Source organism: Convolutriloba macropyga, chromosome 1 (assembly GCF_964194025.1).
Source record: "Convolutriloba macropyga chromosome 1, txConMacr16.3, whole genome shotgun sequence".
NCBI classification, from domain to species: domain Eukaryota; kingdom Metazoa; phylum Xenacoelomorpha; order Acoela; family Convolutidae; genus Convolutriloba; species Convolutriloba macropyga.
In genome coordinates, this window is record NC_134468.1 from 36,900,299 (window position 1) to 36,921,682 (window position 21,384).

The 21,384-nt window shown below is 36.0% G+C and overlaps 1 protein-coding gene across 3 annotated transcripts in view; it reads left to right on the top strand.

Annotated features, from left to right (window-relative positions):
* The window catches only part of LOC142338343 (enolase 4-like), a 165,007-nt gene that overhangs the window by 117,822 nt on the left and 25,801 nt on the right, over positions 1 to 21,384 (top strand). For all 3 annotated transcript variants that reach the window (XM_075388055.1, XM_075388063.1, XM_075388071.1), the window contains one exon: positions 14,465 to 14,532. In XM_075388055.1, the coding sequence (XP_075244170.1) occupies positions 14,465 to 14,532 (68 nt within the window). The remainder of the gene's footprint in view (positions 1 to 14,464; positions 14,533 to 21,384) is intronic.

Here is a 21,384-nt window from a genome sequence, read left to right on the forward strand (position 1 = left end):
GAAAACTCCGATATTGATGCTCGATAAGAGCAGATGATGGGAATATTGATGTTCGCTTATGTTGAAATGTTCTCTGTATGAACGGAAATGCAGATCTTGCTATTTTGGCTCACCTCCATGTCAAGAAGTATTGTAGAAGAAAGACTCCGTCATACTACTACTACTACGACTACATAGTATGAGCTACTCACGCTTTTTTAAATACTTGTTTTGATCAGAAATGTGTTTAAATACTTGTTTTGGTCAATATGATGACTTATGGTAGTTTTCGGTCTATCTTGATGTAATGTTCTGATGTTTGGCTCGGTCAACCGTATGTATCAGTACTAAATTTAATTGATAAGCAGGGTTTTGAACAAAATGCAATCAAAAACTACTGAGGAAAAAAGGTTGAAACTACTGAGCGGTTGATCCGTCTCCGAGAGATTGATCCGTCTCGATAATGTTAGACAGCTACGAAATTAAGTGTTGCTTGTTGGAGCTAAATTTCATCAATATTATGTTTTTCTGACACATTGCTAGCTCTCCTTTTCAAAAAGTGCTCAGGGTCTGTCTGAATTGATTTGATTGGAAAATGCTACAAAGGGTCTTCTTAGTCGCCGAGTAGTGTAAAACTCTGTGCATAGTAGGTTGTACGCGTCATTTAGCTTCAATTTTGCGTCCCAATTTTTCACCACATCACTTTTTGACCTCTACCATAGAATTGCAAGTTTTTGCAAAATCAGGTTTTCCTGTAAATAAAAAGTAGCTCGAATATAAATAAGTTCATGCGTGTTATTTTAATCGAATGAGCAGGATTACGTGGTCCTTGTATGCTATCATTGTCATTGTGTTAACTTTTCCAACTACTGGTATTGTTAGCAGTTGGTTTTAATGTGGGCCATTACTCACTGCATGGAGAGCAGTGTTGTAAATGTGGACATAGATTAGATCCAGTTTCGCCATTTGGTTTTCTGGGCCGAGTGAGTGAGAAGACCTGAAAACTGTCGAAACCTCAAAGCAATCTGGGCCATGTTTGTAATCTTGGAAAAGTATGCAAATAAAGCAGTTCTCCCGCTAGTAGTGCTGCTACACACACTAAACACTGTAGAAGGAAAGAATGAGGAGAATTGGAATTGGGTCGAGGACATTCTCGCTGGGGCCATGAAAGTTGAGTTGTTTAGAAGGCTGTTTTATTTGAGAATGCAGATATTTACTTGTTTTGATTGTTTGTAATTGGAATTCTGTTTCTTAATTGCTTGATTTAGATTGTTTGAAGAGTGGATGTGACCTAATTTGCGTCCCTGTGTTGGAAACATTTTTTATTGTTCCCTTTTTGAAGTATTTTTGGTTGCGGTACGTTGTGCACTAACGTAGTCAATTTGAAGACCAATGATAAAAATAGCCGCCAGCTCGTGTGTCAGATTCAAGATAATAATGACCATAAATGCAGTAATGGAATGAGTCTCAAATGAAGACTTGGGGTATTCTAGTTACAGTTGGCTAAAAGATCTGCAACAATTGATTACAAGTTAAAGTGATCAACAGAATCCGAGCATGCTTTTATGAAATAATTTTTCGTTCCAAAAAAGCTGAAGCTAAATTGACAACCGGTAACCGCTCTGGCCTATATGTAGTAAAACATGTTTAAACGTGAACGTGTATCAGCTGGTTTGCTGAGGAGGGATGAAAGATTAAACTTGTTAGCAAATAAACAACAACCATTTGATGGCAGCTCTCTCATCTTCACAACAACTCTCCAAGCTGTCTTGTGTGTGTAACTCTCTCAAATCTCTCAATTTTTGTTTATTGATTTTCACTCACTTTTTAATTAAAAATCAGCATGATTGCTACCTGTAATTAATTTCTTCAATTAGCGAGTATCAATCGTGGTGACACTTGTGCAAATGGTCGCCTGTAGTGTTTGTTGAACACGCTGCTCAAAGATTACTTTTACTCTCAGGTAAAATTGAGCTCTACTGGGCAGCCGTGTAATTAAACGTATTTACAATTGATTACCACAGAGTTAATTAACGAGAGCTCTTTGTTCAGTTATGAAATATGAATTAGTTCTGGGCCTAGTGTGCAGATTTGATTGATGAATTGCAACTTGAGAAAACTTGCTGAAGTTATCGAATGTAGCCAAGTTGGCCGACATTCTCAATCGAGAATAGTAATACTACTTGAATATTGTATACGCGGTACAGAAAGTGTCCAAGAATTTGAATCAACATTCAAAAAAATTGCGAGATTCAAAACGAGAAAAATATTTTCCAAGTTTGTGCATCATGTCTTTAACAGCTGTGAAAACCTACTATGGCACGCAAGTCATTACAAATGTGTTCAATTGTAAATAGCCATCAAAAAGACATGCAAAAATAAGTGAAGTTGAAAAATGAACAACCGAAGTTGAAACCTACGGTTGCTGCAAGCTTTAACAAAATTTTTGATAAATCCCTCAAAATGGCTCAAAATTGACCGTTTTAATTGATCAAACGAAGTTTGTATAATTGTGTTAATTCTGAACTCTTTTTAATGCGATTTTTTGGGTTGACTGACCGATTTTTTGTCACCCTTTTAATTTTTTGGCTTCAAAAACTGGATAAACAGCTAAAGCACGTGGAGGGCATTCATTAAATGGCTTACTAGCTCTTTAGATAGACTTACGCCTTACTATTTTAAGTATGCGATTCACCGAAACTGTTTTGAGGAGACATAAAGTCACGGTGGTTTTTAATCTAAGAGTCTACCCCTTCATTTAAACTCCACCGATACCAACCGCTCGCCGGTTGTTTGAGAGCAATTCGCCCAATGTTAGTTGACTATATTATTGTTACTAAATCACTCCCAATGAGCTGGACAAATCTTAAGAAGCGGCAGCGCTCTTGAGCAATTAAAAGTCTCGTATATAAAGCGCTAGGGCGAAGAACCATTTGCCTTAAACAGATGTTTCTTTGGTGAGCGTGGTAGGAAAAAGGTAACCAGGACTTACGTTAATGTGAATTTTTAAGGATAGAAACAAAAAGTATTTCAAATGAGTTGAAAACTTTTCAGAAATTAATGGCACTCAGACAAATTGAAATCAACGAACTTTATTAATTGCTCTTGAGCGAAGTTCATAGCAATTATTGTAAACGCGTGTGTCTTTTTCTATGCAAAATTTTCGCTTGACGGTTTTGAATTTTCGAGTGCCTTTTATGCCCTTGACTTTTTGCATTTCGCGTGATCTAAAATTCTCTCTGATTCACAATTTCAAGCAGCTGAACTCAATTGCGGCAATTTAGTACTAAAAGTGAAATGAAATGTGCGCCGAAACTGGTGCCATTTTTCACTTTAAATCTTAACAGTGGTATATCTTAACCTCTAGTGTGGTTATTTGAAGCTCACTATTGAACTTCTTAGTCCCATTTAGGCTCTCCTCCCCCCCCCCCCCCCCCCCGACTGAAGCAGGTTGCAGTTGATTAGAGCTCCCACTAGTCGTTCGAGAGCAATTCTTCCGACGTTTAGTCGGTTATGTTTGGATCTAGATGCACTCAATTAGACGGTTATCACAATAGCATTAGCTGGTCTGCTGATACTAGGTTTCCATTGGTATTTTCCGTCTTGGCTTTGGAGCTGAACTACATCGAGCTATTAAAATTGAATAAGTTTTTTTATTCGTATGTCTAATGGCTCTCAAACGATGTTTGTAGTATTTATATTAGTTCAACGGTCTTTTTACGCAATTTTTTGCTGGACCAATTTTTTATTATCTTATCTTCCCCGAGAACAGGATCAACAAGTACAGCACATTCAAAATGTTAAGCTCAATTGACGGCAGTATAGTGCTAAGTGTTAAATTGCAAGTTCGGCAAATTTGCTGTAATTGATTGCTCTGAACCGCCCAGTCTGTTAATGATTGTTAATAATTGACCGCCCAGTAAGTTAGCTTGAGAGCAAATTGTCCGACTTTAAACGGTTGTTTTGTTTTCAATTTATATCATTGAAGTCGTTTATAATAAGCTCTTAAATTGCAATATAAAGCCCGGATCAATTTGTCTTTCCAGAACAGTTCATCCGACGTTAGTCAGCTAGGTTTTCTAAATGTTTTTTATTGCTGTGCTGTAACCACACCTTCGTGAGCGTGCTGCGTGATCCGTCCGCGTCAATGCTGAAAAATGTCTTTTTTGTGTGATGATTTTTGTTGGTTTTAGTTGGTTAATTATGGAGACCCATAACCATCTGTAATTGAATGCAGCCGAATTGTTCTGATTGAACTCTTTTTTGTGCAGGCGTAATTGGTTGAGGCAACTGTCCTTTGTTTATGAACACTTGGTTAAATTAGAACTGCTCATTATATTCATATTAGATTAGGAATTGTGGGTGTAATTGTTGGGATGACATAATAGGATGTGGTTATAGAATGCTGAGCTTCAAAGCACACAATGTATGTTGGAGCTGCTTGCCTCGACTGTTTGAACGCAGTCAATCATTGCAGATACGCCTGAGGAGTCCTTTATGTATAAATTTAAACCAGATTGCGTTCCTGTTGACACAGATGAACGCTCTGGCCTAAGTTCACTTTTAGCGAGTGAAAGAATCTAGTTCTGGTTTTGTTTAGTTGATCATGCATTGTCGATTAACCGCATTGACCGTTTCATTGAACAATTTCCGTTCAAAAATCTGCGTCTCTGCTCTTATCAAAAAGAGTTAAGATTTAGTAAATGAGGAAGCTGAACTTGGATGACAGCTGATTAATGTGATGCTAAAGTAGCTGATGTAGTTCTTATTTTGGCCAAGAACCATCACGATGTGCTTCAACGAATCATTAAAGACTTGGTAATTTTCTGATATTGTTGAAACGATTTCAAAAAGTACATAATATTTTAAAATTTATTTCCCTAAGTAGAGCTGTTGTAGCTTGAAAAAAGGGGGTTACAAATTGGTTAACATATCTGTTAATAGGTTATGACTTTATCTCATAAAATTTGCCTCAATATAAAGTTCGAATTTGACTGTAATTAAAGAAATTCACTTTTAATAGTTTCCTTTTGTTGCAGGAACAGGCACGTAAAAATTGAAATTATACCGTGCAATTTTGAAATTAATCGATCATTTCCTTTCAAACTGAATACCCTTTTATAGCACTCATTATCAACTTCTATTAATTTTGAAAAATAATGTCGTCCTTCATCTAACGTTTGGAAATTTCAGAGGAAGCTTTTGAAACAGTCGGTCATTTCCTTTAAAATGAGTGAGATTTCGTGCCACTCATTGGCAACTTAACTTCATTATTTCTTTGAAAATTGATTGTCATTGTTCATCTTATGCAATTTAGAGCAAAAGTGACGCGTGATAGTCGGTGGCATACAATATGGCACAGCCTGGGTCTACATCTTTCAAGTCTGATTGAATTTCAGGACTCATATTGAGAACATTTGAACAGGCAGTTAATTGAAAAACAACTATATTGGGATTGGAATGAGTTGTTGGAATTCTTTTGTTTTCTCCCTTTTATTTATAAACTGATCAATTGAAGAATCTGAAAGAAAAATATTTAATCAGACAAAGGCGCCACACCTCGTAAAACACACACGTGTTTTGTCGCAACTCATGCATAAATTAATGTGCTTTTTATACTGCTTCAGTTTCACATTATTTAACCTGCTTTTATGAGGTTGAAATATCAATATGTCCCCTGCTTATGTGTCATTGAAAGGAGTCCATGAGTGGCGCAAATTGTCCTTTTGTCCTGTTTCTGTTTGTACAAAGACAGGTGGATTCTCTCCCTTGAACATCCCACCGATCCCCCCTCCGTTGAAAAAACTTCCGCTCCACTCTTTGAAGAGTGAAATATTGCTGCTGTTTTTATTGTTCATACTAAGCAGTTTGTAGTTCAGCATCCCAAACCAATTGTTATTTAATAGCTCATTACAGTGTCATAAATGCAGTAATTTTGCAGTTCAATGTTCAGACAATTAGGTAAAAATATTAGTTGTTTGAATGAAAAGTTTTTTTTGGTCCGGATACTGAGGTATTTTGTCTTTTAAACTAATATGAACCGCAGATTAAATCTTGCTAACGTTAGTCTATTAAGCATAAATCACATATTAGATTTACATTTATATCTTATTTCCTCAATCACTATTAGAGTTGTTAGCGTAGCAATGATCTTATACTTTGTTGTAGAAATGTTGGATTATGAGGGGGATATAGTTGTGGGAAATTTAAGTTATGCTCCTGCCCAAAACTCTGAACAAACTTGATGCCGACTGGATTTTCTCTTCAGTGTGTTGAGGCTGTGATTAATGGCATCTGAAATGTATGACCCTCCTTTTGTCAGAGCAGATAAATGCTCTTTGTAGTTTTATTGAGTAATTTTTTAAATAGGTTCTCATCGTGAAGATCATCATTAAAATAGGTTCCCAATGTATGTTCTGAAGTTAATGCATCTGTTCTGTTAAACTTTCATACCGAAATATTTTTTTCAGAAATAAATACAAATGTTTTGAAGATATTGATTGGTGAAAAAAGATATTTTTTGCCTCTATTTATTTTCGCCTCAAAATTCACTTTTTTGCTAATGACGAGTTGCCGAGGATTAACATTTCATTTATGTAGCATTTTAACTAGCTGAAGATAAACCTAATGCAGGAAAATTATAAACTTTTAATAATTAAAAAAATTGTTTTTAAGTTTTCCGTCATGAAATGTATCCGTCAGATGCTTAATGAAAACAGTAATCTAAGTTTTAAAGGTACTTAAACATCAAAAGCAAGAAACCTGACGGAAAAGTCAATTTTTAAATACCAGTTTTCCCCCGCAAAATCAAAAATTGAAAATATATCTTCAACAATTGATTCAGTCCTTCAAGAGCTTTTCAGTTATTCCACTTTGCAACAATTGATCGGACAAAATTAGTTAAGCGAAAACGAGTCAGGCTAGTATAAAGTTCCTAGACCCATAGTAAATTTGTTATAATTGAAGCTTGCCCCTTGGACCGTTGGAGCAATAGAAGCTTACCCTTCATCATTTAAATTAATCTAGAATATTTACACAGATGTCCGCTGTGGTGTATAGGTCAACTGAAGTTAAATAATGCACCATGCTTTCTAGTTTTCATATAAAGTAACAGAACTAAAGACAAGTTGGCATTTTACGGCTTTAGTGTAATTCAGTTTCTTGTTTAATAGGTTTTGCCTGTTTTTAGACACTTAAGCGTAATTCTGCGATTATTTAAATCAGTCTCTCTAAAACGTCTAACCGAAATTACTTTTTAAGAAAGTTTTGTTCACTTGCATTATTGGTTGCTGCGAGATCTAAATTGTTTTTGTGAGAAATGTAGGCAGGTGAACTCAATTAGGAGCAGTTTATTATTAATCAAACGAAGAGTTCAAAACTTCTTCTCAAATGCTCTCCGTGTTGAAGCATAAGGGGGTTGGGGGGGGGGGGGTAGTGGATAAAAATAACCCTTTAATAGCATTATTTTCAGCGCATGGATTTGATCATTTTAACCGTTTTTGTGCTTTTGTTCTTGAACATTCTTTGACTTCTTGCTTGACTTTTCACAGTCGAGTTCTTCATTTATGAGTGATCCAAAGGAATTATGAGAAATTGTAGCTTAGTGGATGAGACGGGATTCTGGATGTGCGGTATTTGAATCCCTATGAGGTTTTTTGCACCCATAAATCCTTTCTAAGCCATACTCTTCTCTCTAAATTAAATTGTCCCGCCTGTCGTTCGAAAGCGACTCATCTGACGCTATTCGTTTTAGGTTTAGGAATCTGTATTCAAAATGACTCTTAACGAAGTACAAGAAGCTTCTACAGAGAATCTGTATTCAAAATGACTCTTAACGAAGTACAAAAAGCTTCTACAGAGAACAAGTTCTGTACAAGAGTAACCAGAAGATCATGTAAACAAATACTTTCCTCCCAAAATACTTGCACAAATGTCCTGAAAAAGCGTATAATTTACAAAATCATACAAAAAGTCTGACAGAGAAAAAAGGATGCAATTTGTTATGGAAAATGATTTGGTTCCTAAATTCCGAGAGAACTGGAACTGTAATCAATCTGGCTCTACTTGGAAGTTGTGAAATTAGAGACAATAAAGACAAACATTTTTTTAAACGAGTCCCGTTGGTTTTTCGTTTGTTATTGTAAAAGAACCAAGTTCCTTTATACTTTCTCTCCCCCACAAACATTTTTCTCCCCCACATACATTTCCATCCACTCAAACCCTTTCATTTCTTGATTTCCATTCCCCCAACCTATTTCCATTGATGCTCTTTTTTGATGCCGATTTAATTGAAGAAGTCAGAAGTGGTTGACATTCACTTCCAATATTATTTATAGTAAGGGTTTTCCCGTTTTTGATCATAACTTTTGTGCCAATTGCGCGAATTGTAATGTATATATATAGAGCTTGATTTGCTGCCATAAGTGCGACTTTCAGAAATGCAAATATTATTGAAAAGTTGTCTTGGAATGCAAGACTTAGGCCGAAGAGCATAAACATTTATGAAACTAATTGTTCAGTTCTCCTGACCTGGCTTACCTGGTCTTTGAGCTGAAATGCTCTTCGAGTTGTTCCCTCCAATCTTGGTGAATTATAATACCGTATATTTAGCTTCAAGTTTATGAAATGATGCTTTTTCGGTTTCTAGAGTGGAAATTACATCGATTGTTATCTTTTCTGGCAATTTTTAACGCTACATATGTTCATAATTTCATTTGCGCAATGATTCATTTTCAGTTTATGTAATTTAGATTAATTTTGATATATTTAAAGTTTTTTCGCCTTTCAGTTCTTTGAATGCTATTTGTTTCCTACCACATTAAGTGAGATATATAGACACAAAGATTCCTGTTTCAAAGTTGTTTCGGTTCATTTGAGTCCAATAACTTTTAAACAGAGATCTTATCGGGTGGTACGGTAGATGAAACACATTACCAAGGTTCGTTTTTTAACAATACTCCAAAATTTTAACTAAATGTTTAAATTCCAGTTTTTGTTTTGTAAAGTGCAACCATTAGTTTTCCTGCAGTTTTATTGTTTTTATTGAAAAGAAAACCAGAGCTTTTTTCTTTCAACGTATGTATCGACAATGAGAGTTGAGAGAAGGGGAATTGTTGAAATAAAGCTGATGTCGAATTGGACAAATGAGTCTATTGTTTGTGAGACACATGACACTGGTACTCTACTGCACGTGTTGTCTTCTTCCTACTGAGCGGAAACAACAGGATATTCACGTGGTTCTGCTTGAAGTGAACATACGGTTGTGTTTGTTCAGCTCCCTTCTTTGTAAACAACTGAAGATAACTTACTCGATGTTGTTTTGCGAGTCAATAACTAAGTTGCAACTCTTAAGCAGATGGCGTGTTGGATTTTACTGTTTGAGAAAATTAGAGAGGCTATTTTCGGTACCTAATTTATTTCAGACAGCTGAAAGTCAAATGAATAGCATGTGCTGACCAATTGCGTGTTCCAAATATTTCAGGACGATCTATTCTTCGTGTGAACTGAACAGTTCCTAATTTACAAATTTGCCCGCTCTGAAAGAAAGAAATTATTTTCATAGTTCCAGCCCCGCAAATTCCATAAATTTTATGTTAATGGTTCAAACAAGCTTAGAGTTCACTTGTGAAATATTTTGAAGTTAGATGACCAAATTCGGTATACAGATCACGATGCACGGTAAGGTAATTGTGTCGAATGCTTGCGTTTGCCAGGCAAATGTTTGGTGTTGTTGAAAATAAAATTGTTCGATGTTTCTCGGCACTAAGTATTTTCTGCAGATCTAAGTTGTTTCTCTTCAAACGTGCAACAAATGAGCGTAACCTTCGTCAAATGTTACGCCAGTTATCTTTCTTAGAACTGTTCTTTCAAAGGACGATAAATAATAATAATTGAAAGAATCTTAAATGCTTTGCATAAGAGCTTTTAAACTGATACGTGTTATCGGGTTGCTATTCGAGTTGCTCTTTGATCATAAGTTCAAAACAAAGAAACTAGTCTTGGTTCTGAAGATATCTAGAAACCACATGCATTAGTTGAAGGTCATAAGGAGCAGAATTTCATTCAGTAATGTCTGACTATGTTTAAGCTACGCAAAGATATGAAAGACGATTGATGTCCACCTTCTAATGAAAAATTATGGATAAGTTTAGGTAGTTCGTTTGTCGAAGGGGCGATCTGGACAGCTTAACAACCGAGAATAAGACGTAATGCGTCCTGATGTGGCTCAAATTTTTTTAAAAATGATTCGTACCGATAGGTTACGAGTAATCCGATAAGCAGGCAAAAACACTTCACTATGGTCTTTGGAAATTTGGTTTTTCTTTTAAGAGTGTTCAAAATTTTGACATTTTTTACTCTCACAAAATGAAAGGTATTGTGTTGTGATCGGTTTGAATTGTTTTTTACTGACAATTTTCAACTGTGAGCTTGTATTCTTAGCAACGGTTAAATATTCCTCCTAATGCAGCAAATTTTCTGCGACTAAAACAAAAAAATCAAATCAAGAGTGTTCAAGGAGTACTTCGATTGCAAACACGATGGAAGAAATGGCTGTCCATGAACTGAAATTTAGTTGTCGATCGCTGCAAAAGTTTCAATAATTATTGTAGCTCTGATCAATTGCTCAAGCGAAGTTTGTAGCAATTGTATTAGTCCTGTCGGTCTTTTAGTGCAATTTTTCGCTTGACCGATTTTTCGTCTGACCCATTTGACTTTTCGTCGATAAAAATGGGATAAACAGGTAGCACCCAGCGGGCATTAAGTGCTCTTAGAGCCTCTCAGCTCATTAGTCACCGATTATGCGATTCACAGAAACTGTTTTGGAGACCTATACTTATGGCATGAAGGGCGGTTCGTAGAGGTTGAACACTCCCCTGGAGCGCTCCCCCCCCCCGTGGCTAGCTACTGAGAAAGCCAACCGCTCGCCCGTCGTTTGAGAGCACTTCACTCGACGTTATTCGATTGTTTTGTGCATTTTTCTGGTTTACCTTTTTGACTTTCTAGATTGTGCATGTTTTTGTCACGATCATCTTCCCTTAGCAGTTGATTTCTGTTGAATTTTTCCGAAATGCGAGATTCATGGAAAAAATTTGAAAAGCAAACAAGTTATCCGACATTGGTTATGTTTTCTGTTTAACAGCCGCCTCAGCCGGCTATTATAGCGCTCCTATTTTTTTCACTTCGTTGAATAAAAAATTTTCGCTTTACCTTAGTTAACAGCTTGTTCAACATTTGGCGTGAAATCTTTGACTTCTCTAGGATAGTATTACTCTTCTCTCATTCTGCTAAAATTGTTTTAGACAGCAGTTGCTCAGCAAAGCAATTCAAAATGAACAGAGTCAATATCGAAAAAAGGAATCCGAAATAGAAACGGGATAAACCCATAAAGCCCGATTTTAGATGCCCGTTACTCGAACTTTGTTTTTAGTTACCATCTCTAATGCTTATTGGTATTGATACTAGCCACTGTGTTGTCTCACTACGAATCAGGAGTATGTTCAGCTCCAAAATGACATGAAAATAGTTTGCACTTTAACATTTTTTTACGAAAATCATTTTTTCACTCGTCTTTTATCTTCTTTCATTCCCAATCTTGGTTATGGGAATCAAAGGCGGCTATTTTCCGGCAATCTGCTGGGTATGTTTTACCGCCCATTTCAAGTGGAATGATAAAAAATTGAAGGGCTGACAATTTAAGAGCATTTTCCTTGTTTGAAAAAAAGAAAGTTGAGAAAATCAAACATGTGTGTCGAACTGAACTCCTAACCTTGCTACAGAATAAAAACAAGTTGGTACCTTTTCCGTATTCCAAATTGAATGGGTAACTTGTTTTTCAAAGCTTTTGCTCAACGCTATATTCGAACAAAAACTTTGATTTTTTTTGGAACATACATTTTGTGTTAGACGATCTACTTGTGCCTAAATTCACATTTTGCTGATTTTATCCCAGCTTTTTACGAGCTTTATGCTTTTTCTTATAGCTTGTGCAAGTTTTATAAAAAGTTTTGTTGCGGTGATTTTTTAACGCCATCTTGAACAAACAGAAATTTGTGAGATGTTTACATCACACTGTCCAGTAAAACGGGGGCGTTTCAAATAACACGAATTTTTTTGGTCAAATAGACGACAAAAATAAATAATACATGCCAATTCTCACTATGCGCTCATAATTTAGTCCTAGTTGAGGCCTTGGTCGGCGCGCCTCACGAGCGTCAAGGCTTCGTATACTATGGGAGCATAGCAAGCAACGACAACCATTTAAGCGCAAAACCAAAGACTATGTATGCTATCATCGTCCATTTGAAAAAATACTAATTTCATCCGTTTGATTTGTCCATTTGAACCCCCCCCCCCCAGTGAAGTGAACACTGAATGTGTTTTAAGCAATTAACTGTTTTCTACTTGACAGTTGGTTTTCTTTCTCAAAAATCTGAAGCGGATCTGATCGGTTTTAATTTTACGAAGAAAATGTTGTATTTTGTTTGCTCATCTTGTCTAACGTGTGTCGGTTTCGTTTTCTGGCCTATTGTGTTTTGTACTTTTTTCTACTTGCGATGTTTCTTCAAAAAGGCGATTATAAATTCTTCGGCTCTTTGTTAATTGCTCTTGAACTAATTTTGGAGTATGTTTAGTATCTTGAATAACACGTTCATGAGTCTGCTGTTCAACTCGTAATCATCACGTTTCAGCATTCTGAGAATATTGCTTCGCGATATTCATCTCATAATAGATGTAACACGATGCAGATGGCTCCAATTGTGCAGAATGTGGACAATGCATGTAGTGAAATATTAATATGATGCCGTTATACATGATCTAAGATATTTGAATAAGTCTTTAAGATAAAAGCCGACTCCTTGCTGCCTTCTTCTCATGCTTGTCATTCGCAGAAGAGAACAAAAGAGAAGTGATGTGAATTATGCATGAACTTCTCTATAACATTCCATTCTTGTGATTATTATGTGCATGGCTGTTGTGTTGTCTTTCGAGATGGTCTAGCGCAGGGATCTGAGATAGACAACAGTGGCTATTATGTCCAGGCATCTATTGTATGTGTGTACAATCATACACTAATCATATAGTGATGGATTGATTGTGTTTACAATTATTTGAATAGTATTGATTGTTGTCATCACCACCACTGCTGACTGTTTCAGTTTCACCTTGAGTAATCAAACCGCACAGTACCTGGCCGTAATTCACTGTTTGTTATTCATACAAAGCTCAATTAAACCGAAACGCTCTTCGGACGAATTTTAAGAATGTAAATAAGGCCGGAAATTGGGGTAATTTAGCATTCGGATTTAGGATCACACGACTCAGAGATGAAGAAATATTTTAATCTGCTCGGTAGATGACGAAATTTTTGCTGCTGTTATACATATGGACAATTGAGATTTTCGAATTCTATTTCACCTGATCTTTGTTATCCCTGCTAATTATGTAATTATTATAAATGATGTTATGGCATCTCCATTGCTTATTTTTTAAAGCTAAACGTAACTTCTGTGTAACCGTTTCTTTTATTTCGGTTCCCCTCGTTCACTATGACTAATTCAAGTAGAATACCCTTAAACGTCTCCATCATAATTGCTTTTTTCTTTTTGACTTTTGACGTTTCAGACAAGACTGCGTATTTGGCTATATTCGATTTACTACCCACTGAATGTAAGGAAAAATGTATGGGAGTTGTAAATGTGCCTATCAATTCAATATCTCACCTGTATTATAATCTAATTTTAATCTCAAACTATATTCTACTAGTATTAGCATCGTCATGAACGTTTATGGTAATAATGGTTGCTTGTGTGCGAGATAAGTAATGTCTTGTAAAAGCTGATTTGCTTTTTCGCCTTCTTCCATTGTACCGTTTGAGTTGAGTGCTGTGTGACGTAAAATATGCCGCTGTTGTTTTGAGACAAAGCGTGGACGTACCTCCGCATATTGATAAGCTGCTTCGTTTTATCACTAGAATTCTTTGTTTTGGGTGTGTGACGTAGGATGCGGGCTAATTCATTAAAACTGTCCTGAAGAGTGTTTGAAGCAGAGCAGTTATTGTTCACAAGGTGATTACTTCAATTAAAAAAAATTATCAAAAATGAAAAACCGGAAAGACAGTTTATAGAAAAAATTGTCACAAGTTGTTAGACAACTTGTCCTTAAGTTTGATATTGGTTGGAACAATAAAGACAACTATCGTCATGGCCAATCAAAAGCAGCAACTGGAAAATTAAGCCCTAGTCCTTGCCTGCCTGTATTGATAAATACATTGTATCGCCATTCTGTAGTAACCATTTGGCGCCATTTGTTTGATGGGTTGCGGTCGATGAGTTAAAAACACATGAATTTCCACACTGGCCATTGCTACAGTAAACGGGTATATGCGGAAGTTGCGCTTTCCTCCCAGTTCTAGTTCAAATTTTTAGTGTAACTAAGTATTTTTCTAATATATGATTGCTTGTTTAAGTAACATTTTGTGTTTCAGAGCAGAAGTTGAATCTAGTCCTGTCTGCTTCTCCTGGTGACACGACGGACACTCTATTAGTGGACTTGGTTAGTACACAACAGTTGGAGGCCTTCTAAAGCAGTTTTTCTTAAGTGTTCACAGATTTGTCAAACCAAGAGTGCGAGCGCTTTCTTTTCCTTCCCTTTCCTCTGTCGAGAAGATTTTATGCGCATATGACAACAATTGAATACGGTTTTTATTGATACTGTTGGTAATGGTTTGAAACACGCACGTGCAAGTTTTAAAATGCCAGATTGCACAACTTACAAATTTGCGTTTTAAGCATTAGTTACTTGATTCTGATTAAGTCATTGACAAATTGAGATCGTTTCGAGAGATTGTCATCGGCCAAAGTGATTTTAGCAGAGTCACGCAACGTTACTTAGGTCACGCACTTGGCCAGTTGTAAAATGCCGGAGGATTTGAAATAGTTTATAGGAAAATCTGGCATTCTTGAGTCTGACCCTGCAGAGATCTGGAATTTTAACACTTGCACATAAGTGTTTCAAGTATATGTTGGGTGACTGTGATGCAATCACTGAGAACTATGGCATTAATCGATAACCCCTCAGCCATGCAAGCCAGAATTTTTATGTGACTGCAACAGAAGTCACGTAACCTTGCTTGAAACATCAACGTGCAAGTTTGAAATCTGGCATTGCAAATAGGAAAATCTGTTATTGTATAATCTGGCACTGCATTTTAAAACTTCCACGTATGTCTTTCAAGCAAGTTTACGTGTCTCTCTACAAATCGACGCGAAATTATGACTGATGCGGTTCTCAATTGAATAAAAAAGAAAACACTACTTTCTGTAGTGATGTATAAATTACACATTGTTAATAGCCGTCAACAGCTGTTTTGTAGGCGCTCTCCTTTTTTAAAACACAAAGAATTTGGATTTTATTGGTGCTTTGTCTTTTTTGTAAGATTTTTCAATGTCTTTCAGCTTTCAAAACAGCATAAACAAGTAAAGCCTTGGTCTAAAGCTCATTTATTAATAGCCGGGAAGCGATAACGGCTATTATTGGGAACATAGCGGTTTTAAATCATCGTTTCCATCGATGATTCTTGCGACCTGGCTTCTTGGAATTGACTTTTTCAACGACTTCAGTTAATTCTACTTCTTTGCAGTTAAAATTTATGTGGGTTACGTCATTTCTGCTTTTAGGTCAATTGCGTGATTACCTCACTAAAAAGATGACTTCTGAACTCACTTATGAAACTTTAAATTTTATGAACTTTTACTAGTTAAAGATCAATAGTGTGCATCTAAGTAGTGCCAAAGTTATATGCCCTAATTCTTGAGTATCAGTCTTGAGTTTCTGACTTTGAATATCAATTTTGAAAAAGCTCTTGTAGGGTTTTTTCCTTATAGACCTGTGTGTCATAAAATTGACAGTCAGAATCTGACGAAAAGTCTAGTCTTCTATTAAAGGACTGGTGGTTGATCTATCTATCTTATTTTTTTAGTTGTTTTAATTCATGGAAGGCCACAAGGGTCAATCGCGGCTATTCTCCGACAATCTCCCGGCTATGCTGTAGTTTTGAAGCCCAAAGTGGTTCAATTTTCACGTGTTCTCATATTTGAATAGTTTGTTTGATGAGTCTTAAGTTTACGTTTGTCAAAGTTCATTGAGATCTTCTGAGAGGCCCAGTTTATTTATGTCTGTTTTTGAGCAATAACTTTTGGAAATGGATCTTATAAACATCCAAATTGATGATAGTTTTCGTTTTTTGAATTTTTTGTCATTGAGCTTTTAATTGCTCTCGAACAAAGTTTGAAGCAATTATTGTAAACGTGTTGGCCTTGTTTATGCAATATCTTGCTTTTCGCGTGTGGCAGTTTGACTTCATTTTGCCGTGTTTCATCCTGTTTTTACTAACGTTTTAAAATAGTTATATATGTGTTCTAATCGCGCATAGTTGGATGTTTTGTTTTCATCAAGGACAGTCAGGGACTTACATGACTATTTATAAGACTCTGTTATATTAATATTTCGACGATTTTTATAGTAATGTTTGTTATTAATAGCCGCACAGCGATAGCTGGGACTATTATTGGCCTTCTCTTGGTTTTTTTTTCGTCGTCGCGATTTTTGTTACGACCATATGACGTCACAACCACTTCAAATCTGCTTTTTGTTCCTTCGTTCATGCAATTTCAACTGAAGTGCGTGCGTGACGTCATTTTTCTCTCTTAGTGGAGCGAGTTTTTTTGTTGATTCGCGTGATTAAATTTTTGGTCACACTTGACTTACCTCACTCTCAAAAATGACTTCCTCACTTTGAAATTGACTTTTATTTACTTCAATTCAAAGAGATAATGTCAAATGGGTGTGTGACACTCTAAATGTAGGTTTTTAATATTTCGATAATTTTTATATTGATCATTTTTGTAATTATTTTTGTTCTTAGTTTCTTAGTTTCATAAATGACTGGTCTCCTGGGTTCTCTAAAGAGGCGTACTAGAAACGATGTAATGGTTTTGATTGGTATCTTAAGGTTATAACTGCTTTGTAGTCACAACTTGGTTTCAAAAAGTCCTGTCCAGTTGGTTTTCTATCACTGAGTCTCATTAATGACAGTTCTCATTGTATGCTTGTTAGAAATAGGTCAATATAATCAATGTTTTGACTTCGTAGTAATTTTTGCTTTTCATTAGGTTACACTATTTGAAATTGGAACCAAATTAGATCAATTTTTGACACTTATCCTCTCGCCAATTTTTCGTTTTTTTTTATTTCAATCCCAACGTTGGTTAGTGATGTCAACGGCAGCTATATTTTGGCAATTTGCCAGCTAGGTTTAGTGTAAAATTCAATACTTTATAATAAAAATAGTAAAAAGAACAAATTATCACGATTCGAACTTGAATTCAAACCAAGTTAACTAACTGAATTGAACTGGGTCCTTCCTAAACTTTTCAGGAAAATGTTCTTTTTATCTCCTTTCGGCAATGATAGGGACTTTAGGTTTTTTTGCAAATGGAATTTCACTATGACATCTTATGCCTCAAAAATGACATGAGCGTGGATTGCCTGATTGTCTCAGTAACTTCATCAGTATTTGTTATTTGCATTGGTTGAAATTGAGTAGCGGGCCCGCGTTTCTTCTTATCGTCATTAAAAAGTTTTATTTAAAAGGTGAAAATATTCTGTCAAATTAATTTTGAAAGCAGGATTCTAGCAATCTAATCTTCCGATTAAAACTTGTTTCTGGGCATGAAAGGTTTTAGGTGCAAATCTGGCTCTCTAAAATTAGGAAAATATTACCATATTAGGATATGGAGGTAGACGCTAAATACTTTTGAATTTGTCTTTGAAGCATGTAGCTTTGCTGTATTAAGTATCCATTCTGTGATTGTGTCCAATAAACTTGAGTTGTTTCAATTCACGCGGACTATGCTTTTTATAAACACGATTCAACCCACAAAGATTGTCCCGAGCATATTTTGAGAAGCTTTTGATTGAAAACACGGAACGTATTTGGCTTCAAATTAAACTTTACTGTACCCGCTTGTCAGCTGCGGTCTTTCATAAATCTAAGCCTGGTCGGTTTTCCTTAAATGGAATGTATTTTTGTGCATGCAATTTTGACGGGTATTTGAATAAGTTTGTATTGGAGTTTGAAACAAGCCTGGGAGAGTAGAATTTAAGGAGTGAGAGTGGCTTTGAAACGGTGGTCTGTTTGGATATAGTGGCTTTGCTTATTTTGCTTGTAGTTTTGACTGGCCTGCGAGGTGTTGTGCCATTTGACAAGCCTACCCTTGTGGTGATAAACCGCAAACACTATATAACTATAAACTAAGTACCTGTCTAGATCTCCTTGCTCGCAGGGACTAATTTAAATAACCCAAAACTTAATTTTCCAAATGAGTGAACATTTGTTGTGTTTAGCACTTTTGTGGTAATAATTTTTCAACTTTACCGTGTTCTTAAATTGCCCGAAGGTTAATCTGTGATCTAAAAATAGATATTTTGGCCCAATTTTGTGGATTGCAGGTGCTTAAGTGTTTATTATTATTATTTCCAGGAATTGAAGTTGCTCATAAAATTAGTCAGTCTGGTATGTTTTGCTGTAGAGTGTACACATGGCTTTAATATGTGCTTTTAAAAAAGGAATTTTTATTGCCAACTTAGCCTTGAGTGGCTGCATTCTGATAAAGTATACGGAATATGAGTTTAATAGTGGTGCTTGATTAAACGATAAAGTTACCCCGAAATATACTTTGGGGCTGTGCCACTTGCCACGATTAGCAGAGCCCATAAAGGGCAGTTGGGCAATCATTGTTGCTGTTAGTAGAAAGTCTGTTAAACAGAATTGTGTGACGGTTTCCTGGAATAACAATTAGGCTAAAGTAAAAGTACTAAAAACCATACTTTGACTTTTTAATACAGCTTCAATATTTTTTACTTCTAAGAATGTCCTTTTCCGGATCTTTTCTGTTGTTTCGCGTTTTAGACAAGCATAAACCTTTTACGCCCTCACAAGGAAGTGCATGTTTTAATGTTATTTATACAATATTGTGCTGGAGCAACTCATGATTTGTAAAGTGTGACGGGGGGGGGGGGGTGACAGAATAAATCCCCCTTTTCTCCCAAAGCTTGTATTGTGAACTGTTCTGCTGAAGTTGCTTAATCCTACGTCGGCTTTTCGACACAGTCACCTTGTGGCGTTGAATGAGTGTTATTTGTGCCCTGGTTGGTTTCACTTCCCAGCAGGCCAATCTATTTATGGCCCTGGAAGGTTCCAGCTAATCCCACAAAACCGCCACTGATCTGCAAACACGCCTTGGTGCTTCTAGTTGCCTCTCTAAACATAATGTATACAACAAGTGTGTCTGTTTAGGTTTCAGACACTCATATGTCTCTGGATAGCTGCATGGCTACCCGGGAAAATGAAACTGGTCTAGGCCAGCATGATAATTAACGCTAATCTGTTTCATAAATAGGAGCAAGGAGAGTTCCTGGAAAACCTGGTTGTCCTAAATATGAATCCTCCTTTTTGCCCCAAAAATCCCGAGAATATTGTCGCTTAAATGCCGTAAAAGTGTGTCACAATAGTCATAATGTTATTTAATATTTATATTATGCAAATAATTCTGAGAATGCTCCAGCTTTAATAATGGCATGAAAGATCCACTTTTTATCGGGAACTTTGTTTTTTGAGTACTATTGTAATAATTTAGTGGAAGAGCTCTAAATTCACTGAGCTCAAGAGTTGAAATTTCTTTTGAGCACTTTTTTTTATTTTTTAATCAGCTATTTTTGTAGAAGTAAATAGCAGTCACTTATTTTCAAGGTATGTGGCATCGTTGGCAAACACAATTTTGATCTGGAATTTTGTTGCTCTCAAACGGTTTTAATCACCCGCTATTTACGCCACGCTGCTTCATTTTGTTTCTGTGAAAAAGAAAACGTATTTTGAAGGTGTCTGATTGAAATATTTTATGTGTTTATTGTAAATTTTTGTTTAAGTTTGTTGGTATATAGACGTCACGCGGACAGCAATCACATATGCAAACGACAAAGATAAGACCAAAAAATATCTTGATTATAAAAATGGCTTCCTGTGGAATATAGGTGCTCCGAGCACCAAGATATTGGAGACCAGATTTCCATCTACTGTTTTCATGAGTACTTTTGTTATGAAGATATGAAAGAAAAAGAGTTGTAAGTAATTAAAATGTGTACGCTTTTGATGTTCTTACCTCGAGGTGCATATCATGCCTCAAGTGTCATGCGATACCTTTTTCATTACAAATCTTACTGGAGGTGTCAAGTGTCTCTCTCTATCTTTCGCAATAATTTTTATTGCAGTAGATCAGGCAACAACGAGCTTTCTTTTGCTTTTGTTAAATTTTTCATATTTTCTTTGCCGGCAGAGCGATAACGAGAAATCTTCGAAGCATTTGCTAATTTTTGAGTGAAAGGAGGCAACAGTTTCTCAAAACTCCTTATTTTGAAAAATGAACAGTTAATGAAAAATGAAACATAATGACTAAGTTGTTTGCTATACCTCAAGGTATCGATGAATGATTCCTTAATTAATTTTTGAGAAAAAAAAATATCTGTTTTCTTTCACCGTTGACATTTTTTGCAAATGCCTGTGTGAACAAACTAATTTTCCACAATCGTCAGCTATAAAAGGCCCTTCCCTTCTTAAAGGATAATCAGTAAATGGGTAAAAGCTCGGTGAGGGGGCAAGTTAAGTTCTATATACATGTATAAATTTTGACAGCAGTTACCATCAGCCAAATGCATTATATGCAAAAAAAATTATGTGAAGCTTCCATTCTCCCTGCATTTGGTGCTTCGACTGCATTTGATGCTTCACTGAGAGACCACCACCTCCAGCTCATGCGAAGATCGAAGGAGCGAAGGTGATCTTATCGACTTCCACTAATAGCGTTCTTTTCGACTTCAACGTTTTTGCCTTGATGTTACGTTGTTTAAATTATTAATTGTTCTCAAACGGAGGTCGTAGCAATTATATTACTCACGCGGTATTTCTATGCAATTTTTGGCGTGAATGGTTTTTCTTCTGGCCCTTTTAACTTTTGGCCCTGGAAAACGTATAACAAGTAACGCCCTGAGAGCATTAAGATTTCCTAGAGCCTTTCGGCTTACTAGACTCTAAGTAAAGGAATTTTGAAAAAAGGAGAATTTTGAAAAAAGGAGAATTTTGAAAAAAAGGGATTCATAATTTTGAAAAAAAGAAATTTTAAAAATTTTGTAGGAAAAATTGGAAAGGGAAAAAACGTCGGTCTGGGTCTGGGGGAAGGGGGTGACTGATAGCATGGCATCTAAAGCTTAAAACAGAATTTTTAGTAATTTTAATCAGTGTAATTGGACTTTTGATTGTCACGAGTAATTTTTTACAGTTTCCATCCTAAA